The 20,327-nt window shown below is 47.0% G+C and overlaps 1 protein-coding gene across 1 annotated transcript in view; it reads right to left on the minus strand.

The window, feature by feature from the left end:
- Positions 1 to 3,000: 3,000 nt before the first annotated feature.
- MARCHF4 (membrane associated ring-CH-type finger 4) overlaps positions 3,001 to 20,327 on the minus strand; it is a 386,347-nt gene continuing 369,020 nt past the window's right edge. Inside the window, exon 4 of the mRNA XM_069227052.1 lies at positions 3,001 to 4,906. Within this exon, the coding sequence (XP_069083153.1) occupies positions 4,542 to 4,906 (365 nt within the window). The 3' untranslated portion in view covers positions 3,001 to 4,541. The remainder of the gene's footprint in view (positions 4,907 to 20,327) is intronic.

A 20,327-nucleotide genomic window follows, 5' to 3' on the forward strand; every position in this document is an offset into this window, starting at 1 on the left:
TGCGTATGCGGAGTGGAAGACATAACTCACCTGATCTGCATCTGTAACAATTTACAAACCGAACAAAAACTCTTATTAAAGGCAGCATTCAAGGAATACAGTCCTGTAGACAAGCAGTGATTGCTTGCTTCAAACCTTCAGACTTAGTTTTCAACACAAAAATTATTACGTTTTTATGTTTGATATCTAAAAAACTACTACAAGCTTAAAAACTGGTATAAATGTAACATATGTACCTGTAGACTCATAGTCTCGTATTGATTCTAGGGAAACACTTTTTCGCTCCTCGCTTTAGATAAATGTAATCGGTCCTAAAATATACCTTAATAGTTTTTAGGATCACTTGTATAAAGATGTGGGTCACACGGAAAAATATGTATTATACAGCAAACACTATTCGATAATAATATACCCATCGAAATAAGGGGTTACTGCCAGTAATAACATTTAATAAAATTATTCTTCTATGTAATATACACTAGGGAAGTCACGGTTTGACATGCACGTCTACACCAGGAAGGTTTTTTAGATTAAAATGGGAAGTCTTGATCCTTTTTAAAGTATAAGGGAGGGGAGGTATATATATGTATTTTATCCTTTTAAAAAAAGTGTATGTATGATGCATTGGTTTTAATTAACTATGCATTTAAAAAACATAAACTTGAACACTTGTTCCAGATTGAGGGAGACAGAAAATGGATAACCAAAGAAGAACCCAACACTGGTAGAGAATTATCAGGTTTTACATTAGTCAAGGTAAAAATGCACGTTAGATTGTTTCCCATCCTTATGGAACGTCATACCCTGACGAAAGTGGAAAATATGCTATATGGTTTGTGATACTCTCTATTAAAGATACCTAGTATTAATGTCAAACTATGGGATGTGGAGGAGAACCCCACACTCTGATTGGTCTCCACCTGGGTTTGCAAGGCAATATCAGTAAGGGACCAACTGTTGATAACCGCTTCTTCTGCACTTGTTCTCTTGTTCCTCTAACTCTACATTTCTTTCTGGTGCTTTTGTTAACATTGTTGTGCTTTCATATGGACCATTTTGTGCAGGCAAAGAGAGGGAATCTGCAAATGCTTTTTTTAAAATCTGCATATGATCTGCAAAATAACCTCTTCTTAGTAACTCTGAATTTTTCACAGAAAAAAATGTGTGCTGCAGATCTGCACTGTCTTTACTTTACTCTTCAGCTAGTGCCCCTCCATACCATTTCTTGCCTTTCCCTTCCCTATAGTCTTCCCAGCGTAGCAGATTTTCTCATCCAGAAGTGGGATTTAATTTCAAAATGCTTGTCGCATAATGACACTGTGAATCCAGGTTTGAGAATTCTGACGTTAACGCCAACACTCTGGTGTCCTAAGCGTATCTTACAACCGCAAGATGTTTTGTCGAACGAGAACCTCCATGTTTGCAAACATATCTAGTATTTGCTGCTGAAGGGGTAGGCAGACTCCTGTCTGGCTATGCTTGAACTCAGTCTCTCGCTTTGTAGGATGAAAACTGCACTTGACAGACGTATTATATTAACTATTTTACTGGCAGATATTACAAAATAAATATTTTTGTACAACAATATTACCTGAATTATTCATCATGAACACACTTCTCCAGTGAACTGCATGAGAAGTATTATTTAAATTGTTTATCTGTAAATGTTGTGCAATTCATGTGTCAATTTTTCATCCTAGCACAGAACTCTTTAATGTTCACCTGTCCAACGGCATAAAAAAACTGTGTAAACCTTTGTCATGTAGAAAAGAATTTATTGATTATCCGTTCTGTTCAAAGACAACAATGGCTTCTCCCTCATGTTTCACTTTTTTTTTATCGTTCACTGTAAAGCACTCCGGTATCTCCAAGTTACACAGAAAAAACAAAAATAAAAGAAAGAAGACAACCAAGATATAGGATGATCGGAAGACCTTGCACCCATGGATGTAAGTTGCGCACCGGCACAAAGCCAAACATCCATCTGTCGCTGCTATATCACCCTCAGAAGGAAGGGCAAATAGATGCAACTTTCAAGTTAGGAAATGTGGCCAACAATGGTGGGTGAAAGGTCTTCGATTGTTTACATTTCATTTATATATAACTGGAGAATCCAAAATGGATTAGGGAATCTGGGTGATAACAGAACAGCAGTTGATTTCCAGGGATAATAATTTTGTAAATGTCCTTACTTATTACAAACTTCTATTGGGTGGGAGCTACAGATCTCCACCATGATGTGAGAATCCTCGACAACTTGCATTATTCAGTCTCTGCCATTGCTACATCTTAAAGTCGGGATCCTGTAGGCAAGCAGTTTTAGAGGATATCGTAGAGAAGGTCACGAAATGCTCAAATGGATGTCAGGAAGCGAATCAAAAGATCACTGATGAAGCTCGGAACCTTGCACTATTTTTGAGCAACCTTCACTAGTAGAAAGATTCAGGCCCATATTTATACTTTTTAGCACCGCATTTGCGCCGCTTTTTGATGCAAAAGCGGCGCAAACTAACAAAATACAAATGCGGCACTAAAAAAGCATAAATATGGGCCACAGTTTTGCATGTTAGAGCTGGTATTTGCCTTCTGGCCTGGTTTTTGATTTACCCTTCCACTGCGTACCTACAGGATCACCAATTGGGAAGTCAATAACAGCGCTTGAATAATTAATGCATGCTTGGCGTTTGTATCTTGTAAGGTGCATAGTAAAGACTATGCTGTACAGAATAAAGTATTTCAGAATGAAGTATTTCTTCTACTTAGCCCTATCCTCTTTAGTTTTCTACCTTTATTGCAAGCTCCTAGCAGATGTCTGGCACTGCTGAGTGTTTCTAACACTGCCTGATTCTTTGTTGGCCGAGGAGAGTTGTACCTCTTCTGCATTGCCAGGGCAAGTGTCTGTGGGCATATACTATAGCCTTAGAACCCGCCGTAGCGGGCTCTACCGGCTATTAAAGGCCCGCTCCCGCGTTAAATACCCTAGCCGAAGGCGAGGGCATTTAATAAGGGAAAGGGCCTTTAATAGCCAGTAGAGCCTGCTACGGCGGGTTCTAAGGCTATTAGAACATTCTGCCACTCAGGGCAGAATGTTCTATTAAAAAAAAACTAATTGCTCACAGAGCCCGAGGGGATTAAAATCCCCTCGGGCTCCATGAGGCTTTGTTCACAGCTGTTGCTGTGAACAAAGCGAACATTGGAATGTTGGCGCTGCGGGCTTTTACCGGCCAGTAAAAGCCCGCAGCACTCCATTGTTTTCAATGGAGCTGCCAACATTCGAATGTTCTAATAAGAGATGACTGTTTCCTCCTACCTACATGCAATGATTTAACTTTGCAGCTCCCATCACGGATGTGCATAGGTTTTGGATGGTTCAATATTTTCTCTATTTTTCAACAAGGTGAGCTCTGTTTTTAACAAGAATGCTGCTCGGTCCTTAAGAACACGAAGTCCTAATGAGCTTACTTCTGCATTATTAGTAAGAAGAGACTGACACATTGACATCCAATAGCTGAAGCTGAGGAGGAACTGTGTTTTTTTCAAACTATGGGATAGTACTATGGTTATTTCTGGATAATAATGTGTGCAACCAGCTACTTCAATGAACTTTTATGCTATTTTTGAAACTTTCAAATTGCACTTTGTTACTTAGTGATGGCGTCTTCACTTCTCCATGATTTCATAAGCAATGGCCATACATTTGAATGCATTAATCATTTTTATTTCACTATCCCGCATGTTCTGTATTGTGCATGCCTATGGATTTACAAAGTAGTGTGGATATTTGTGGACTCTGCCAATAAAAGTTTGTAGGAAGTAAGGTTATTTATAACAACTCACATTTCAAGAAGTAATTTCTGTTGTCATCATTTTTTCAGCCACAGTTACCCACTTCCTGCTAAATGCCATAGTAACATACATTTGATTTCCCCGTAGTGTAGTAACTTTAAGGTAATGTTTGAATGAAATCATTGAATTGTTTTTTGATTTCATGGGAGGGATGGGGCATGCCTTCACTTCCTTCTACATGCATCCTAAGACTTACAGCATTGTAGCTTTCTGTTGTGCAAACATCAGAATCCACGACCGACCAGGCCAGGGCCAGACCGGCCCAGAAACAAAGCAACCACTCCTATCACCCTATCTGGAGGCATAGTTACAACATCATTAAAAAGAAACAAAACCAGAGGTACAAATACTATGTGCTTTCATTCACCTTGTGCAGAGCTCACTCCTGTGGGTTGATTTGCAGGAATGGCAATACCTTTTGGTATCAAAGCTAACTCAGTCAAAGGCCAACTGGCCCCTGCAACCTGCACCCCCCAAACCTCCACAAAGGCCAGCTCCATATCATATTGCACTTCTTTAGGGTGTACTGGTTGCTAAGCGGCTGCTTTCCAGTAAAATATGTAGGAATCTCTGCCCGGGCCAGTGGCTTCCTGCTCTAGGAACAGTCAAGCCAGGGAAGCCTTATGGAGTGATCAGAAAGGGCACACAGTGCCTTGATTTTCCGCAGTCCTTCAGACAAGGGCCTTCTGAGCTGCTCACACGGTAGTCACTCTCATCACCAGCTCCCTGTTGCCGTTGGATTGGCTCCTGTGTTCATGATGCCTCAGGTGGCTGAGGAGGTGCAAAATGGTGTATGCACAGTGGTGGTCAGAGATGGTCCCTGCGGCGGGGGCTGTGCTGTGGGAGCTGCTGTCGGCAGGCGTGAGCTGGCTGGCCAGGTCGCCTGGCGAGGGCGAGTGGATGGTTTGGGAGGAGGTCTGCTGGTTTGTTTTGCAAGTCCCCATTTTTTGGTCTTCCACATCCTTGGTTTTGTTGTAGTTCAGCACTTTCCACTGCTGGTTGACGGCCTGCCACCGCTTAAAGATCCGGTACACTGAAGGCCCTTCGTGGATAATTAGACCTACGCAGGGAGAGACGAGAAAAAAGACTTGAATTCAGTCAGTTCAAATCACACGCTTATCACAAGACAGCAAATGGCCACACAGATAAAAAAGATATTTTTATAGTTAAATCTGCTCTGTTCTGGCTTCCATGTTGAAGGCTGCGAGCAATGGGTAAGACAAAACTTCAAGTTTCATTGTCGTGAACAGGATGCGTTCCATCCCATTGCGGGAAGTAATATGTGCAGGGAGAAATCTCTTAGAAGGCACCTACCAACTTTTTTCTACTTTTGTGATGAGACTCATGGAGTCTTGATTACTCAGTTTATACTTTAAAAATAAGACACTATTACACTTCCTCGTTGACAGCACATCCTGAAGCCTATTATACAGGGAACAAACGTTTATCCCATTTTTTGTGAGCAAGAGAGATTATCAGTCAAATGTGCAAATCACCGTGAAGTTTAAAAGGCAAAGACTGTAGAAACAAACTTTACATCCAGTAACACCACAAAAACCTACCGCCATCCTGATGCACAGAGAACACTTTACTCTGGCCGAGCAATGGACCACCGACCACCCAATCCAGGAACAAGGTGAAAGTCCAACTGTACACCAGTACACACAAGACTCTACAGAGGTCTTCTCGCCCCGCTGCTGCCCGCAGCCCCGCTGAGCCTGCCTCGCCGATCCCGCCCCCCGCCGCATTTGCGTGTACTGTAGATTATATTTTGTTTCCTTTTTGTTTTTCCTGCATCTTGTTAATCTTGTTTTTGTTTCCCATTTGCTGTTCTTGCTTTTTTATTATTACCTGTGCTGTTGTTCTGTCTCTCTGCCCCCCTGTGCCTGCCCGCCCCGCTTCCCGCCGCCGTGCTAGCGGCCACGCCCCCTTTTCCTTCTGTGCCCTCCCTGCCTCCCAGCTGCTCCTCCCGCCCTCCCACTTCGCCATAAATGGCGACCGCGCGGCGCAGGTGAGTGTGACCTGTTCTCAGGACACCCCCGCGCCGCACGTCCACCTGCTGTTGTGTGTGCAACTCGCCCCGCTGCTGCCCGCAGCCCCGCTGAGCCTGCCTCGCCGATCCCGCCCCCGCCGCATTTGCATGTACTGTAGATTATATTTTGTTTCCTTTTTGTTTTTCCTGCATCTTGTTAATCTTGTTTTTGTTTCCCATTTGCTGTTCTTGCTTTTTTGTTATTACCTGTGCTGTTGTTCTGTCTCTCCGCCCCCCTGTGTCTGCCCGCCCCACTTCCCACCGCCGTGCTAGCGGCCACGCCCCCTTTTCCTTCTGTGCCCTCCCCGCTCCCGCCTCCCAGCTGCTCCTCCCGCCCTCCCACTTCGCCATAAATGGCGACCGCGCGGCGCAGGTGAGTGTGACCTGTTCTCAGGAAACCCCCGCGCCGCACGGCCACCAGCTGTTGTGTGTGCAACTCGCCCCGCTGCTGCCCGCAGCCCCGCTGAGCCTGCCTCGCCGATCCCGCACCCGCCGCATTTGCATGTACTGTAGATTATATTTTGTTTCCTTTTTGTTTTTCCTGCATCTTGTTAATCTTGTTTTTGTTTCCCATTTGCTGTTCTTGCTTTTTTGTTATTACCTGTGCTGTTGTTCTGTCTCTCCGCCCCCCTGTGCCTGCCCGCCCCACTTCCCACCGCCGTGCTAGCGGCCACGCCCCCTTTTCCTTCTGTGCCCTCCCCGCTCCCGCCTCCCAGCTGCTCCTCCCGCCCTCCCACTTCGCCATAAATGGCGACCGCGCGGACGCGCAGCGGGTGCGCCAAAGGCAAGCCCGTCTGCGCCTGGACCGCGCCCAGTGCCAGGACCCCTGGCCCCCACCGACGCAAGACGACCCGACAGACCTACGACGCCGCCGCCCTCAACGCACTCAATGCCGGCCGGACCCCCGCCTGCTGCCGGGCCGCCCCGAAACGCTTCCACGGACCCTTCACCTGCACAACCTGCAAGTTCACCTGCCTCCGAACATGCACCGCGCCCGCCAAGCCAAACCCCAGCAGCGACCTCAAGTGCATCCTGCTCAACACCCGCTCCGTCCACAGACACGCCGTCGAACTCTGGAACCTACTCGACACAACATCACCAGACGTCGCATTCCTCACTGAAACATGGATGAACGCTTTCTCAGCCCCCGACATCGCCATCGCCATCCCGGATGGATACAAGATCATCAGGAGGGACCGCGTCAACCAGACTGGGGGAGGCATCGCCATCGTCCACAAAAACACCATCCGCATCACGACCGACGCCGACGACACCTACACCGCCGCCGAACACCTCCACTTCCAGATTCACACTGACCCAAAGACTACCCTCAGAGGCACCCTCATCTACAGACCCCCGGGACCACGCACACAATTCAGCGAAGACATCACGGACTTCATCAGCCCACACGCCCTCCCCTCCACCGACTACATCCTCCTAGGGGACCTCAACTTCCACCTGGAGAACAACAAGGACCGCAACACCGTCACCCTGCTGGACAACCTCGCCAACCTCGGACTCAAGCAACTGGTCAACACCCCCACCCACCACGCTGGCCACACGCTAGATCCCGTCTTCTCATCCAGCAAGCACATTGTCTTCAGCCACTCCACCGGACTTCACTGGACAGACCACAGCTGCGTCCACTTCAGCTTCAGAAAAACCACAACCCACCACCACCCGCAGCAAGTTCCTCACAGAAGCTGGAGCAAGATCACCGCCGACCAACTCACCACCTCCCTCAGCCAGAACCCACCTGCCAGCACACCGGACCCCAACGAAGCAGCCCGCAACCTCACGCAGTGGCTGACTGCCTGCGCCAACGACCTCGCACCACTGAAGAACCCTCCCAGCAAACCCAGAAGCAAGAAGGCCCCCTGGTTCACCGACGAACTCAAGGACTCCAAGAAAACCTGCCGTACCCTCGAGAAAGCCTGGCTCCTCGACCAGACCACTGACAACATGACCGCCCTCAAACACGCCACCCGCAAGCACCAACAGCTCATCCGCGCCACCAAGAAGAAATCACCGAAGGATCGACTGGACAACAACGCCCACGACAGCAAGGAACTCTTCAGCATCGTCAAGGAGTTCTCCAACCCCAGCACCGGCAACAACGACATCACCCCATCACAAGATCTCTGCGACTCCCTCGCCTCGTTCTTCCACCGCAAGACTGCCGAAATCCACAACAGCTTCGGCGCACCATCCTCGCACCCAACCGTCGAACCAGCACACCCCACCGCCACCCTCCGCACCTGGACCGCAGTAACCACCGAAGACACAGCCCGCACGATGAACACCATCCACTCCGGATCTCCGACTGACCCCTGCCCCCACCACGTCTTCAACAAGGCCGACTCCACCATCGCACCCCAACTCCGAGACGTCATCAACACCTCCTTCGACACGGCCACCTTCCCGGAGAGCTGGAAGCATGCCGAGCTCAGCGCCCTACTGAAGAAACCAACAGCGGACCCCACCGACCTCAAAAACTTCCGCCCCATCTCGCTCCTCCCTTTTCCTGCCAAAGTCATCGAGAAGATCGCCAACAGACAGCTTGCCGCCTTCTTCGAGACGAATGGATCCCTCGACCCCTCGCAGTCCGGGTTCAGAGCCAACCACAGCACCGAGACCGCCCTCATCGCAGCCACCGACGACATCCGAGCCCTTCTCGACAACGGGGATACAGCGGCACTCATCCTCCTGGACCTCTCCGCCGCGTTCGACACTGTCTGCCACCACACCCTAGTCCAACGCCTCAGCAACACCGGCATCCAAGAGAAGGCTCTGAAGTGGATCATCTCGTTCCTCGCTGGAAGAACACAGAGAGTCCGCCTCCCCCCATTTCGCTCCGAGGCCACCGAAGTCATCTGCGGCGTCCCGCAAGGATCATCACTCAGCCCCACCCTCTTCAACGTCTACATGGGACCTCTCGCAGCCATCGCACGCCAACACAACCTCAACATCATCTCCTACGCCGACGACACCCAGCTGATCCTCTCCCTCACCAGAGACCCCGACACCGCCAGAACCAGCCTCCACGAAGGGATGAAAGACATCGCCGAATGGATGAAGAACAGCCGCCTGAAACTGAACTCAGACAAGACGGAAGTCCTCATCCTTGGACCATCACCCTCCGCCTGGGACGACTCCTGGTGGCCCCCAGCCCTGGGCACCGCCCCCAAGCCGACAGACCACGCACGCAACCTGGGCTTCATCCTGGACTCCTCCCTCTCAATGACCAGACAAGTCAACACCATCTCCTCCTCATGCTTCCACACCCTCCGCATGCTCCGCAAGATCTTCCGATGGATCCCGATCGAAACCAGGAAGACGGTCACCCAGGCCCTCGTCACCAGCCGGCTGGACTACGGAAACACCCTCTATGCCGGAACCACAGCCAAGCTACAGAAAAGACTACAACGCATCCAGAACGCCTCCGCCCGACTCATCCTGGACATCCCTCGACGCAGCCACATCTCCGGCCACCTGAGGAACCTGCACTGGCTCCCCATCAACAAGAGGATCACGTTCAGGCTCCTCACCCACGCACACAAGTCTCTCCACAACTAGGGCCCCAAGTACCTCAACGACCGCCTGACCTTCCACACGCCCACCCGCCAGCTACGGTCCGCTAGCCTCGCCCTCGCCGCCGTACCACGCATCCAAAGAACCACCGCCGGAGGCAGATCCTTCTCCTACCTGGCGGCCAAGACATGGAACTCCCTCCCCATCCACCTTCGGCTGACCCAGGACCACCTCGCCTTCAGGAAACAACTCAAGACCTGGCTATTCAAGCAGTAGCGGCCCCCTTCCCCCAAGCGCCTTGAGACCCTTCCGGGTGAGTAGCGCGCTATACAAATGCTATGATTGATTGATTGATTGAAGGTTGAACCTAATTTACCTTCACAAAAATCTATACAAAACACTTTTAAACTAATCACTGAACTAAAGACTCCCTACTAATGCCACACAACAAAGACCAAAAAAACATAATTGAATTGATGGATGTGCCGCAAAAAACAGCACCCTTATTGAGAATGCACTATGACGCTGTGGTAAATGGGGATGACGTCGTTTGCAAATATGCAAATGACATAAAAAAGCACGATTCATAAATTGCACTGGGTATCTCCTTAGCGCCTTGCACTACAAAGGTTAGAAAAGCCATAAATTGTTTTTTTTCTGGTTAAAAACAGAATACCTTAGTAATCAGTAGTTAATTCGAATCATTTGTTCCGAAAAACATTCCCAAATCCAATGATTTGAAAAACAAAGATACTGAAAATCAATGGCGTGAAAGTCAAAGAAATAACAAGGCAACTCATGGGGGAGGATGATAAGAGAATGCACTGACAAAGAGTGAATGGAGTGAATGTTAGATTGTATGCAAACAATTAGAATACAAAAAAGTACAGTGCAAAAAAGTTGAGGTAAAAAATTTTGGCTAATATTTATGCGTGCAGAAAATATAAAATGTAGAGTTAAAAGGTCTGTTCTGGCCACTACATTTGAAAATTGTGCTTACATCACATTATACATTAAACCTCACTCTAACCCATTATTCCCTACATAATTCTATATGCCTGTACCACCTGCACCACTTCCCAAGCCTCCCTGCCTCCACTCCTTTAAGTTCCATCCCCTTTCACATAATCACTGGCACTTTTCAAAACTCTATCCCTAAGCCAGCCCCTAAATATAATCTGACCTTAGTCTGGAACACCCCATAAATGAATTTGACTGAATTGTAATTTATGGAGTGCAGTAGAAAACGCCCAGGACATGCTGTTTGGGGTCAAGGACAACAGGTTTTCGTATTTATTTTGTTGTTGGGAAAGGTAGGCCCGACCCCTTGCAGCACAAGCCCTTTTTGCTGCCACTTTACAATACCACACTGTGAATCAGGGAAGGGCATTGTCTATAGTTAAGGTCACATTTGTGTCTGTAAAGTAATGATGGTCCAACTTGTATTTGTGGTTCATTAATGAACAGCCTTTATTCTTAGGGCGAATGCGCTACGGAAATGTAAGCTCGAACTGCACTACTGATAGTTTTAGTATAAAAATGTGTACACGTTTGCAAAGTTTAACAATATGAGGCTACGTATAATGCTTCCAGAATGTTCTCTGATTAGATGCAAATATTTGCAGAAGCTTGTAAGCAAGATTGAGGATTCTTTCTTTCGAAATCAAAACGTTCATAAAAAAATGCAACTAGGAAAAAAAACGTTTTACTAAACTACTGTGAAATTCTAGGTACCATTTCTTTGAAGAATCATTTAGTAAAATGTGTTGATGCATGCCAATATTTCTAAAAAAATATATCCATAATGGAAAAATAAGTTTAACCAGGTTCAACAAGCTTATGGGACACATGTAAATAAACAAGCATTGGCAAGGCCCGTGGGTTCGACGTTTGTCGTCAGCCTTTTGCTTATCTTATTTTGACATGATTTTTGTAAAACTTTATTGTTGTGGGAGCTACCTAGCCCACACTATTACAACAAACACTGCGGAAAAACAAAAATATTTCCGGTCTCAAAAAGCACATATTGCAACAGTATTTCCTGGGACTGAACAGAACTACTTTGTGTGCTGTGAAAGAGCACAATCCTGTCACTCATACTGCAGCCATCCAATAAATACATAGAGAGAGAGAATTTTAATAAAAACAAAAGGTCTTGATTAACACCACACCTAATTTGTTGCCCAATTCTTAAAGGAAGTCACAAAAAAATCACCCATGGTATATATTCTTGCACTAGTGCAGATTTACGATTTTCATGAATTACCAAGAAGTTACAGAAGTAGGCCACGAAATGGTACTCCAAGAAAATATTTGTGAACTGCATTTTAACTTGAGCAAATATGTATGTGTAGATTTGCTAATGAGAAAATCAGTTGAGCATTTACAAGTTCACTTTCCCTCCAATTACGTTTTTCCCAACTATCAGGAGTGCATTTCCAAGCTTTCTCAGTATGGGAAAAGATGAGAGAAAACCCCTAAAACATGCAAGGTTTCAGGTTTGCACAGAGTCAAAAGGGCATTCCAAACCTAGAACATTTGCTTACTGCTACCTCCAGCCCCAGTATGTATTATAACCCTACTATTGTATGAGCACTGGCATATTCAGATAGGCTGTTATCAGAGCCCTTATATACAGAGATTGCTGCCATAATTTGTTGCCAAACTACATGGCACCAAAGGGACAAGTGGATTTTGTTACAGGACAAGTAGGTTTATGAAGCAGCCTGTCCCATGGACAAGTAGATACTTTATTAAATTCCACACCTCTGCCCCGCTATTAACATGAGCCCTTAGTCCAACCCTAACCATAACACTATTCATTTCACCATTCCTTTTACCACCCCTGACGTCAACCATAACCCAACTCTAAAAGTAACTTAACCCTAATGCTTACCCTTTACCCATACACCTTACCTTCCTCATGCCATATATTACTCAAACCCTAACTCCGAAACCTAACCCCACATTTCTCACTAATTCATTTTTTTCCCTCAATCCTAACCCTTGTACATCTTTTTTACTCAACCTTTTTGAGTCTAATCTCTTACTACAATCTGCATTTAAGTGGAGCACGAAGTACTCCACAGTTAAAAGTTTAAGCTATCGTAAGGAAGAAGATTATGGCCAACATCTATGTGCCAATGCCCCAACCTAGCCAAGCCTGTGTGTAACTGGACATCCATATTGCTCACAGCGTAACTCTTGATGTTCAGACAGCAAACGTAGCAAGTGCTTGTTTTATTTCCCAGCTTACATCTTTAAAAAAAAAATCTCGACATTCAAGGAGCATCACCTACATGTCCCTGTAGTCAATGCACTTACTGAAACACGTCTGAATGGTGGCAACTCAGTGTAGCTTACAATATCTAAAAAAAAAAAAAAAACACCTAGAGTGCTTGCAGTTGTTCCACAATGCCAGTTGGCTTACAATAAAGGGTTGCACCTCGCCTAACTTTCAATGCCTACATTGGCTCCGAGTACGCACGACTGTCATGTTCCAGGCAATGACCATTGTCCATGGACCTGTACACCTGATGTAACTTTAGTTCAGTGGATCTAAGTTCAAATGCCCCTACTCTACCCTGGCACTATGCTTTGCCAGACCTTGTCTTCTTGAAGTACCTAAAACAAAACATGTTTTGTCTGGCAACAAAGCCTGTTCTACCGCAGGTGCTAAAGCCTGGAATGTACTCCCTCTCCACTTAGCTACAGAGAGCTGTTTCAGAAAGTTTAAACAGCCCTTAAACACTTGGAGGCCTATTTATGAGCTGCTTTGCATTACGTTTGCACCACGCAACATGGTACATGTGCAACGCAAACCTTAATTGCAATTTACGAAGCCACGCAAGGCCACTTTGCGTGGCCGTGAGTGGCTCCATACATCTGGAGTAAAGAAGCACAGCACAAATCACTGCATTGCCTTACTCTGCCCTGGTAAGGCATTCCATGGGCACTGCGTGGTTGTTCCCATGCAAGTCCCAGGGATTTTGATTAATTCCCATATTTACTAGAATTGGTAAACCTGGGAATGTGCCAAAAGGCTATGCCTTCTCAGGAGAGGAGTAATGAGGAGAAATATCTTCAAGGAATTGTTTTTGTGCAGGAAAGTGCCCCTTCCTGCTCAAAAACAATCCTGAATGGAACAGAGGCACCCCTACCCCATGATGCAAGGGTGCCTGCATTGGTGCTAGGCTGCCAAAAGGGCACCAGCACAGGGGAAAAAGGCAGGAAAGCGCCATATTGACTTAAACACTGCACATTCCTGTCCTTTCCCTGTCACGCAGTGCAGCACAGCAAGGTGACTTGCTGCCGTGCACTGCGTGACAATCTTGTGAATATGTCCCTTCGCTGTTTTCTACACAGAGCTATTCTTTAACATTCTCTATCAAAGGCACATCTCCTTCGCTTGTTTCTTTCTCTCTTCCTCTCTTTCCTTTAATGGTTCCAGAAAACGTGCTCTTAATAAATAACTTATAAAATAGCCAGTGGGTGGAGTCCGCGCAACATGAGATAATAAATATGTAAGTGTGGGAACAAGTAAAGAGAGGCGAAAAATAGACCAAATGGATAAAGCGGAGTTGTCTTAATTGACTGAAAAGAGAAGCTTATAACTGCAACCAGAAATAGAAGTGTCCCTTTCTCTTCTCAACAGCCAGAAGACGATGCTGTGGAGTGCCAGGGCTCCCAAATGTTCAGGCTGCCTGGTCACCTCTGCCTCTTTCTTCCAGAGTCTTCAGTTCCTGTCTTTTTATTTCGCTTTTACAGGTCCTTTTTTATGTTGATGTGTAATGGCTCTTGCTCCATAAACATTCTGTAAGATGACCATTAAGTAATGTAAACAAATAAAAATGGGCTTTTAGGCCAGCCTCCCAGCCTCCTTCCACGACTGACTTAATTCATACTTTGGACCAGCCCACTGGACAGTCATCTATTTATGTCTATTTCTGTAATTTTTTTAATGTTTGCAGCCAGGCGCCCGCTGTGCATGGGCGGCTGGCTGTATGCATTTAAAAAAAAAATGAAATGCCCCCTGGGCCCGCTGCCCATGTCCTGCTCACGGTGGGCCCTAGAATAAATAGATGCCCCCCCCCCGGGGGGCTACTCTTGTCTATTTAGGGCTCGCCACACACAGGATACGGGCAGTGGGCCTGGGAGCATTTCTGGCATTTTTCAAATGTATGCAGCCAGCCGCCCGCTGTGCATGCGTGGCCGACTGTATACATTTGGAAAAAAATGAAATGCCTCCGAGACTGCCGCCTGTATCATGTGTGCGGTGGACCCTAGAATCCTAGAATAAACAATAGCGCCCCCACCCTGGGGGTATCTCTTGTTTATTTAGGGCCTGCCGCGCACAGGACACGGGCGGCGAGTTTGGGAGCATTTCTGGCATTTGTTAAATGGATGGAGCCAGCGGCCCACTGTGCATGGGCAGCTGGCTTTATACATTTAAAAAATGCCAGAAATGCCCCCGGGCCCGCTGCCCATGTCCTGTGTGCAACGGACCCTAGAATAAATAAATGTCTCCCCCACCACCACCACCACCACCTTGGGCAGCATCTCTTGTCTATTTAGGGCCTGCTGCGCACAGGCCATGGGCGGCGGTACCGGGAGCATTTCTGGCATTTTTTAAATGTATTCAGCCAGCCGCCCACTGTATCCATTTAAAAACAACAAAAAAAGAAATGCCCCCGGGGGTGCCGCCCATGTCCTGTGCACAGCAGGTCCTAAATAAACAAGCAATGCCCCCCCCCCCCCCCCCCCCCCCGGCAATGGGGGACATCATTTATTTATTCTAGGGCCCTCTGCGCACGCGACACGGGCGGCGGGCCAAGGAGCATTTCTGGCATTTTTTAAATGTATGCAGCCAGACGCCCACTGTGTATGAGCGGCCGGCTGCATACATTTAAAAAAAAATGAAATGCCCCCGGGCCTGCCGCCAGTATTCTGTGTGCGGCAGGCTCCAGAATAAATAATGGCCTTCCACCATGGGCCGGAGGGCATCTTTTGGTTTTTTTTAGAGCCTTCTGTGCACAGGACACGTGAGACGGGCCGGGGAGCATTTCTGGCATTTTAGCCAGCCAGCCGCACCACTGTGCATGGGCTGTATACATTTATAAAAAATAAAATATGCCCCCGGGCTTGCCACTCTAGTCCTGTGCACGGCGGGCCCTACAAAAAATAACTGCCCCCCACCCCATGGGCTGGGGGGCACCTCTTGTTTATTTAGGGCCCTCCGAGCACAGGACAAAGGGGGCAGGTCCAGGAGCATTTCTGGCATTTTTTAAATGTATGCAGCCAGCTGACTTTATAAATGTAAGAAAAAAAATGAAATGCCCCCTGGCCCGCCGCCGGTATCCTGTGCTCGGAGGGCCCTAAATAAACAAGAGCTCCCCCCCCACATAGGTCGGAGGGGGCATCTCTTGTTTATTTAGGGTCTGCTGCACACAGGATACGGGCAGCAGGCCCTGAAGCATTTCTGGCATTTTTTAAAATGTATGCAGCCAGCTGCCCACTGTGCATGGGCTGTATACATAAAAAAAAAAAATGAAATCGGGCCAGGCTTGCTGCCCGTGTCCTTTGCCTGCGGGCCCTAGAATAAATAAATGCCTCCCCCCACCCCCCGCGGGACGAGGGGGCATCTCTTGTTTATTTAGGGTCTGACGCACACAGGACACAGGCGGTGAGCCCAGCAGCATTTCTTGCATTTTAAGGAGCCAGCAGCCCACTATGCATGGATGGCTGGCTGTATACATTTAAAAAAAAAAAAAAAAAAGATATGCTCCCGGGCCCCCCACTAGTGTCCTGTGCATGGCAGAGGACACAGGCGGCAGGCCTGGGGGGGGGGGCACAAGCCCCGCCACGCAGAGGACACAGGCGCCGGACCCAAGGGGGGGAAGGGGTGTGGGGGTGCGCTTATATTTCTGCTAGGGCCTGCCGAGCAGAGGACACAGGTGGTGGGCCCAGGTAGGCACATATTTCTTTTAGGATTCTCTGCAGAGGACACGGGCGGAGGGCTGGGGGGGCACATATTTCTTTTAGGGCCCGCCGTGCTCAGCACACGGGCGTCTGGCCCGGGGCGGCACATATTTCTGTTATGGCCAACCACGCAGAGGTGCATGTATTTTTTTTTACGTTTAGGGTCTGCCACCCACTGGGCATGGGTGGCGGGCCTGAGGGGCATGTATGTTTTTTTTCAAAATTTAGGGGCTGCGGCCCACTGGGCAAAGGTAGCAGGACCCTGGGGGCCATGCATTTTTTTCTAATGTTAGGGCCCACCGCACACTGGCCAAAGACAGCCAAGGTCTGAGGGGCATGTATATATATTTTTTTTTTATGGTTAGGTCCTGTGGCCCATTGGGCAAGGGTATCAGGGCCCTGGGGGCGCATGTATTTTTTGTTCTTATTGTAAGGGCCTGCCGCCCACTGGTCATAGGTGGCGGGCCCTGAGGGGCAGTTATTTTTGTTTTTAATGTTTAGAGCCTGCTGCCCACTTGGCAAGGGTAGCAGATCCCGGGGGTGGGGGGGATGGAGTTATTTATTGTTTTTAATGTTAGGGCCCGCCACCCACTGGGCATACATTTTATTTTAAATGTTTAGGGCCTAACTCTTTTTTTGTCCTTTTGTAGAGTCTCGGATGAAACAATATGCTGGCTCTAGAGCCACTGGGCAGTCTGGTTACTACAGTACGCTTGCTGCTGCACAGCGCAGGTAGGTTTTTGTTTCTGTACACTTCTGGAGAGATAGATAATGCACATGCTGAAGCACAGAACCTTGAGGGCTCCATTCAGATTTGTGACTTGCAATGGGTGGAAGGAACGTGGGGGCCCAACACAGTTTGCATCGCGCCTATCCCAGACAATCCTTGCAAGTGTAGAGATGATGTGCTTTTCACAGGAGTAGCCCAATTTCAACTCATGGTTTTGCTGAGGAATTCTGTGTATTTCTGTGTATTTTTTAATTTTGTATTTAGGTGTTTATGTATGTTTCACAAAATAATACTCTCTTTGGGGTTTTTGGGCACACAGGACTCATAACACTTGGCCAAAAGGCATCCCACATCCAACTGTTTGCCTGATTTCTTTGTTTGGAGGTGCCTAGTGGGGGTTTGTTGAGGTGGTTCGGAACAACTTTTGAATTTTCCTTACACATTCTTCATGCACTGTTGGCTGCTCTTATGTTTTTTTTACCCCCTGAGTGCAAGAAGCCATGCTTATGAGCCCCTATATTCAAAGTATGCATTTACAAATTTGCTTTGACAATTTTAAGTCTCCCTTTGTTTGCAGGTGGCCCATCCTGCCTTTTTTGTCCTTTGTGGGCATCCATCCAACCTCATGTGCAAAAATGTGAAGTTTTCCATTCGTTTCCTTTGTCATTTAATTTTTAAGTTGCCTTCCTGCGCGTATTTAAACTCTCCTTCAAAACGGTTCACGTTTTCCTTCCTTTGCAACTGGCCATGCTGTTCTAACACTGTTTGCCAAACTCCATTTGAGGCCTGCTGATTTCCAGTGTGGCTTTGTTTCTCCAAGTTTGCATGTTTTCCCTTTATTTGCAAGTGCATCAGAGTTTACTTGTATCTTTTGGATTCCTAGGGAGTGACAAGCCACTACACGAAAAGCAGGATGGAGAAGTGTATGTAGTCTGTGGAGGCCGTTGAAGCACCAATCACATCTGGCTGCCCAGATAACAGCAGCAGACTGGGCCAGAGAGTACAGCGACGTGATGCATGGTGATGGTGGAGTGCTATTTTGCAGTGTGTGCAATGTGGCGGTTGACCACATCTGAAAAAACACACAGTGGATATGCATGTGCAGTCCCAAGAACACTTAGGCCCGTATTTATACTTTTTTTGCACCGCATTTGCGTCGTTTTTTGACGCAAAAACGGTGCAAACTTGCAAAATGCCATTGTATTTTGTAGGTTTGCGCCGTTTTGCGTCAAAAAGCGGCGCTAAAAAAAAGTATAAATACGGGCCTTAAAGCGCTGAGCAGATACTACAGACCCTCACTCATCACTGAAACGTGCCCGTCAGATGTCTGTGAACTCACTTTCCACAAAGAGTACAACTGCCAGTGCCTCAAACCAGGAAATAATAAATGAGTGGGTCAATGCCTGCACAGCACTGAACATTCAATTGCACAAAACTCGCCACCGAGTGCTGCGCACGTTTCTCCACGAGTACGGAATGTTGGAGAAATACCTGGAAGTTATCAGCTTCAAGAACGTTATCTACCAGAGAGCGATGTAGAAGCTAAGGATGATCTGAAAAAACAATTGCACGATTGGAAGATCAGTGTTATATTTGACGAAACACCTGATGTCGAAGGGCGATGTGTGTTGAATGTTTTATTTGCAGTGGTCTCTTCACAGCGTGGCCGTCAATTCCACATCAACCTAGCAGACAGTGTTCCTCTGAAAGCGCAATCATGGAACCACAGTGAAAGCAGTTGTGAGGATGCTCACAAAGTACAACATAGCCTTTCAGGACGTCATTTCTTTTTAAACAGCCAATGCAGCATACATGCTAGAGGCATTCAACACTGTGTCGAGAAATCTTTATAAAAACTCTATACATATCACCTGCTTGGCACACATAACGAACACTGTTTGCAGTTCGTTCTGGAAGCCTTTTGTGGAGCACAATGCCTTCTTTCTATACTTTTCACAAATCCTTTACATGGCTGGTAGCAGAAAGCGAAGGTACCTGCAACCCCTTGCTGAGAACCATGGAATGAAACCTTGGATGGCACCTGACCATTGCAATACCCACTGAAATTCTAGCTTGCTGCTGTCCAGTACAACTGCAAGCACTTAGATGCCTATGCTGGGTTTGTTGAGTCTGAGATGCAACTCTGCAAGTTTCCCCCGGCTTCCCTTGGAAATCTACAGTGGATTCTAAACCATGACCAGAAAAACTGTATTAAAGTTCAATTGGACATTGTGGCTGAAAAATATTAGAACATATTATCTTATGGACCTGTTCCAGACTCAAACACCAGTGACAATGAAGGTATAAGATTATCTACAGGACCGCCACATGAACCTCACAAACGATTCAGTCCTCACTCTGGAGTCACTGCGACCATTCCTAGAGACTTCTGCAGGGGCTAAATTGACTCTGGCACAGAAAACAAAATACCAGCCCAACTTAATGAAACTTTTTAAAATTCCCTGGAAAAAGTGGGCAAGTACATGGGGGAGGCCCAAACAGGAAATGGATTACTGAAACAAGTATGCCTTTTCAGTCCTGCACAACTCTGCATCCTACCCAAGGACAAGACTACATATTTGGCCATCCCTGGTTTGAGCGAGGTGCCTGATCAGGATCTTTGCCTCTACTTTGAACATTGAGGCCCAGAAGCAGTACAGGCATCAGTTTCAGGGGTGAATGACACTGATCTCTTTTGGCGTGGGATGGCTGACAGAATTCCAGTGCTTTCACAGCTTGCAGCTGTCTATAAGGACTGTGTGATCACTTCTTCAGATGCTGAGAGAAGCAGCAGCATCAAAAAATTATTTTGTCAGCCAACGTCAGTCCCTCTCAGAACAATCAATTTAGTTTTTATCATAATCAGCAGCACGATATCGGGCTAGATTTGGTATTTTCAGAAGAACTTCATATACATTGCCAAGATTAAAACCCAATGAGACAAGAATGCAGGTTCCATGGTAATAATTCCTTTATCTCATATGTGTAGACCTGACCAAAAACAAATTGCCTCAAATGTAAATAAACATAAAAATAAAATCCCTGTGTTCGGTGCTTAAAGAATTGCAAAATAAAGTGTTGCAAAAATGCTGCAAAATGCCCATATTTGTGCTGCAAAATGTGCGTATTTTTGTCGCAAAATTTGCTAATCCATACCTTTATTGTATGCGCTCTGTCTGCAGCCGAACAAGGCTGGGCTGGGCTGGGTTG

The sequence above is a fragment of the Pleurodeles waltl genome, chromosome 3_2, assembly GCF_031143425.1.
Source record: "Pleurodeles waltl isolate 20211129_DDA chromosome 3_2, aPleWal1.hap1.20221129, whole genome shotgun sequence".
NCBI classification, from domain to species: domain Eukaryota; kingdom Metazoa; phylum Chordata; class Amphibia; order Caudata; family Salamandridae; genus Pleurodeles; species Pleurodeles waltl.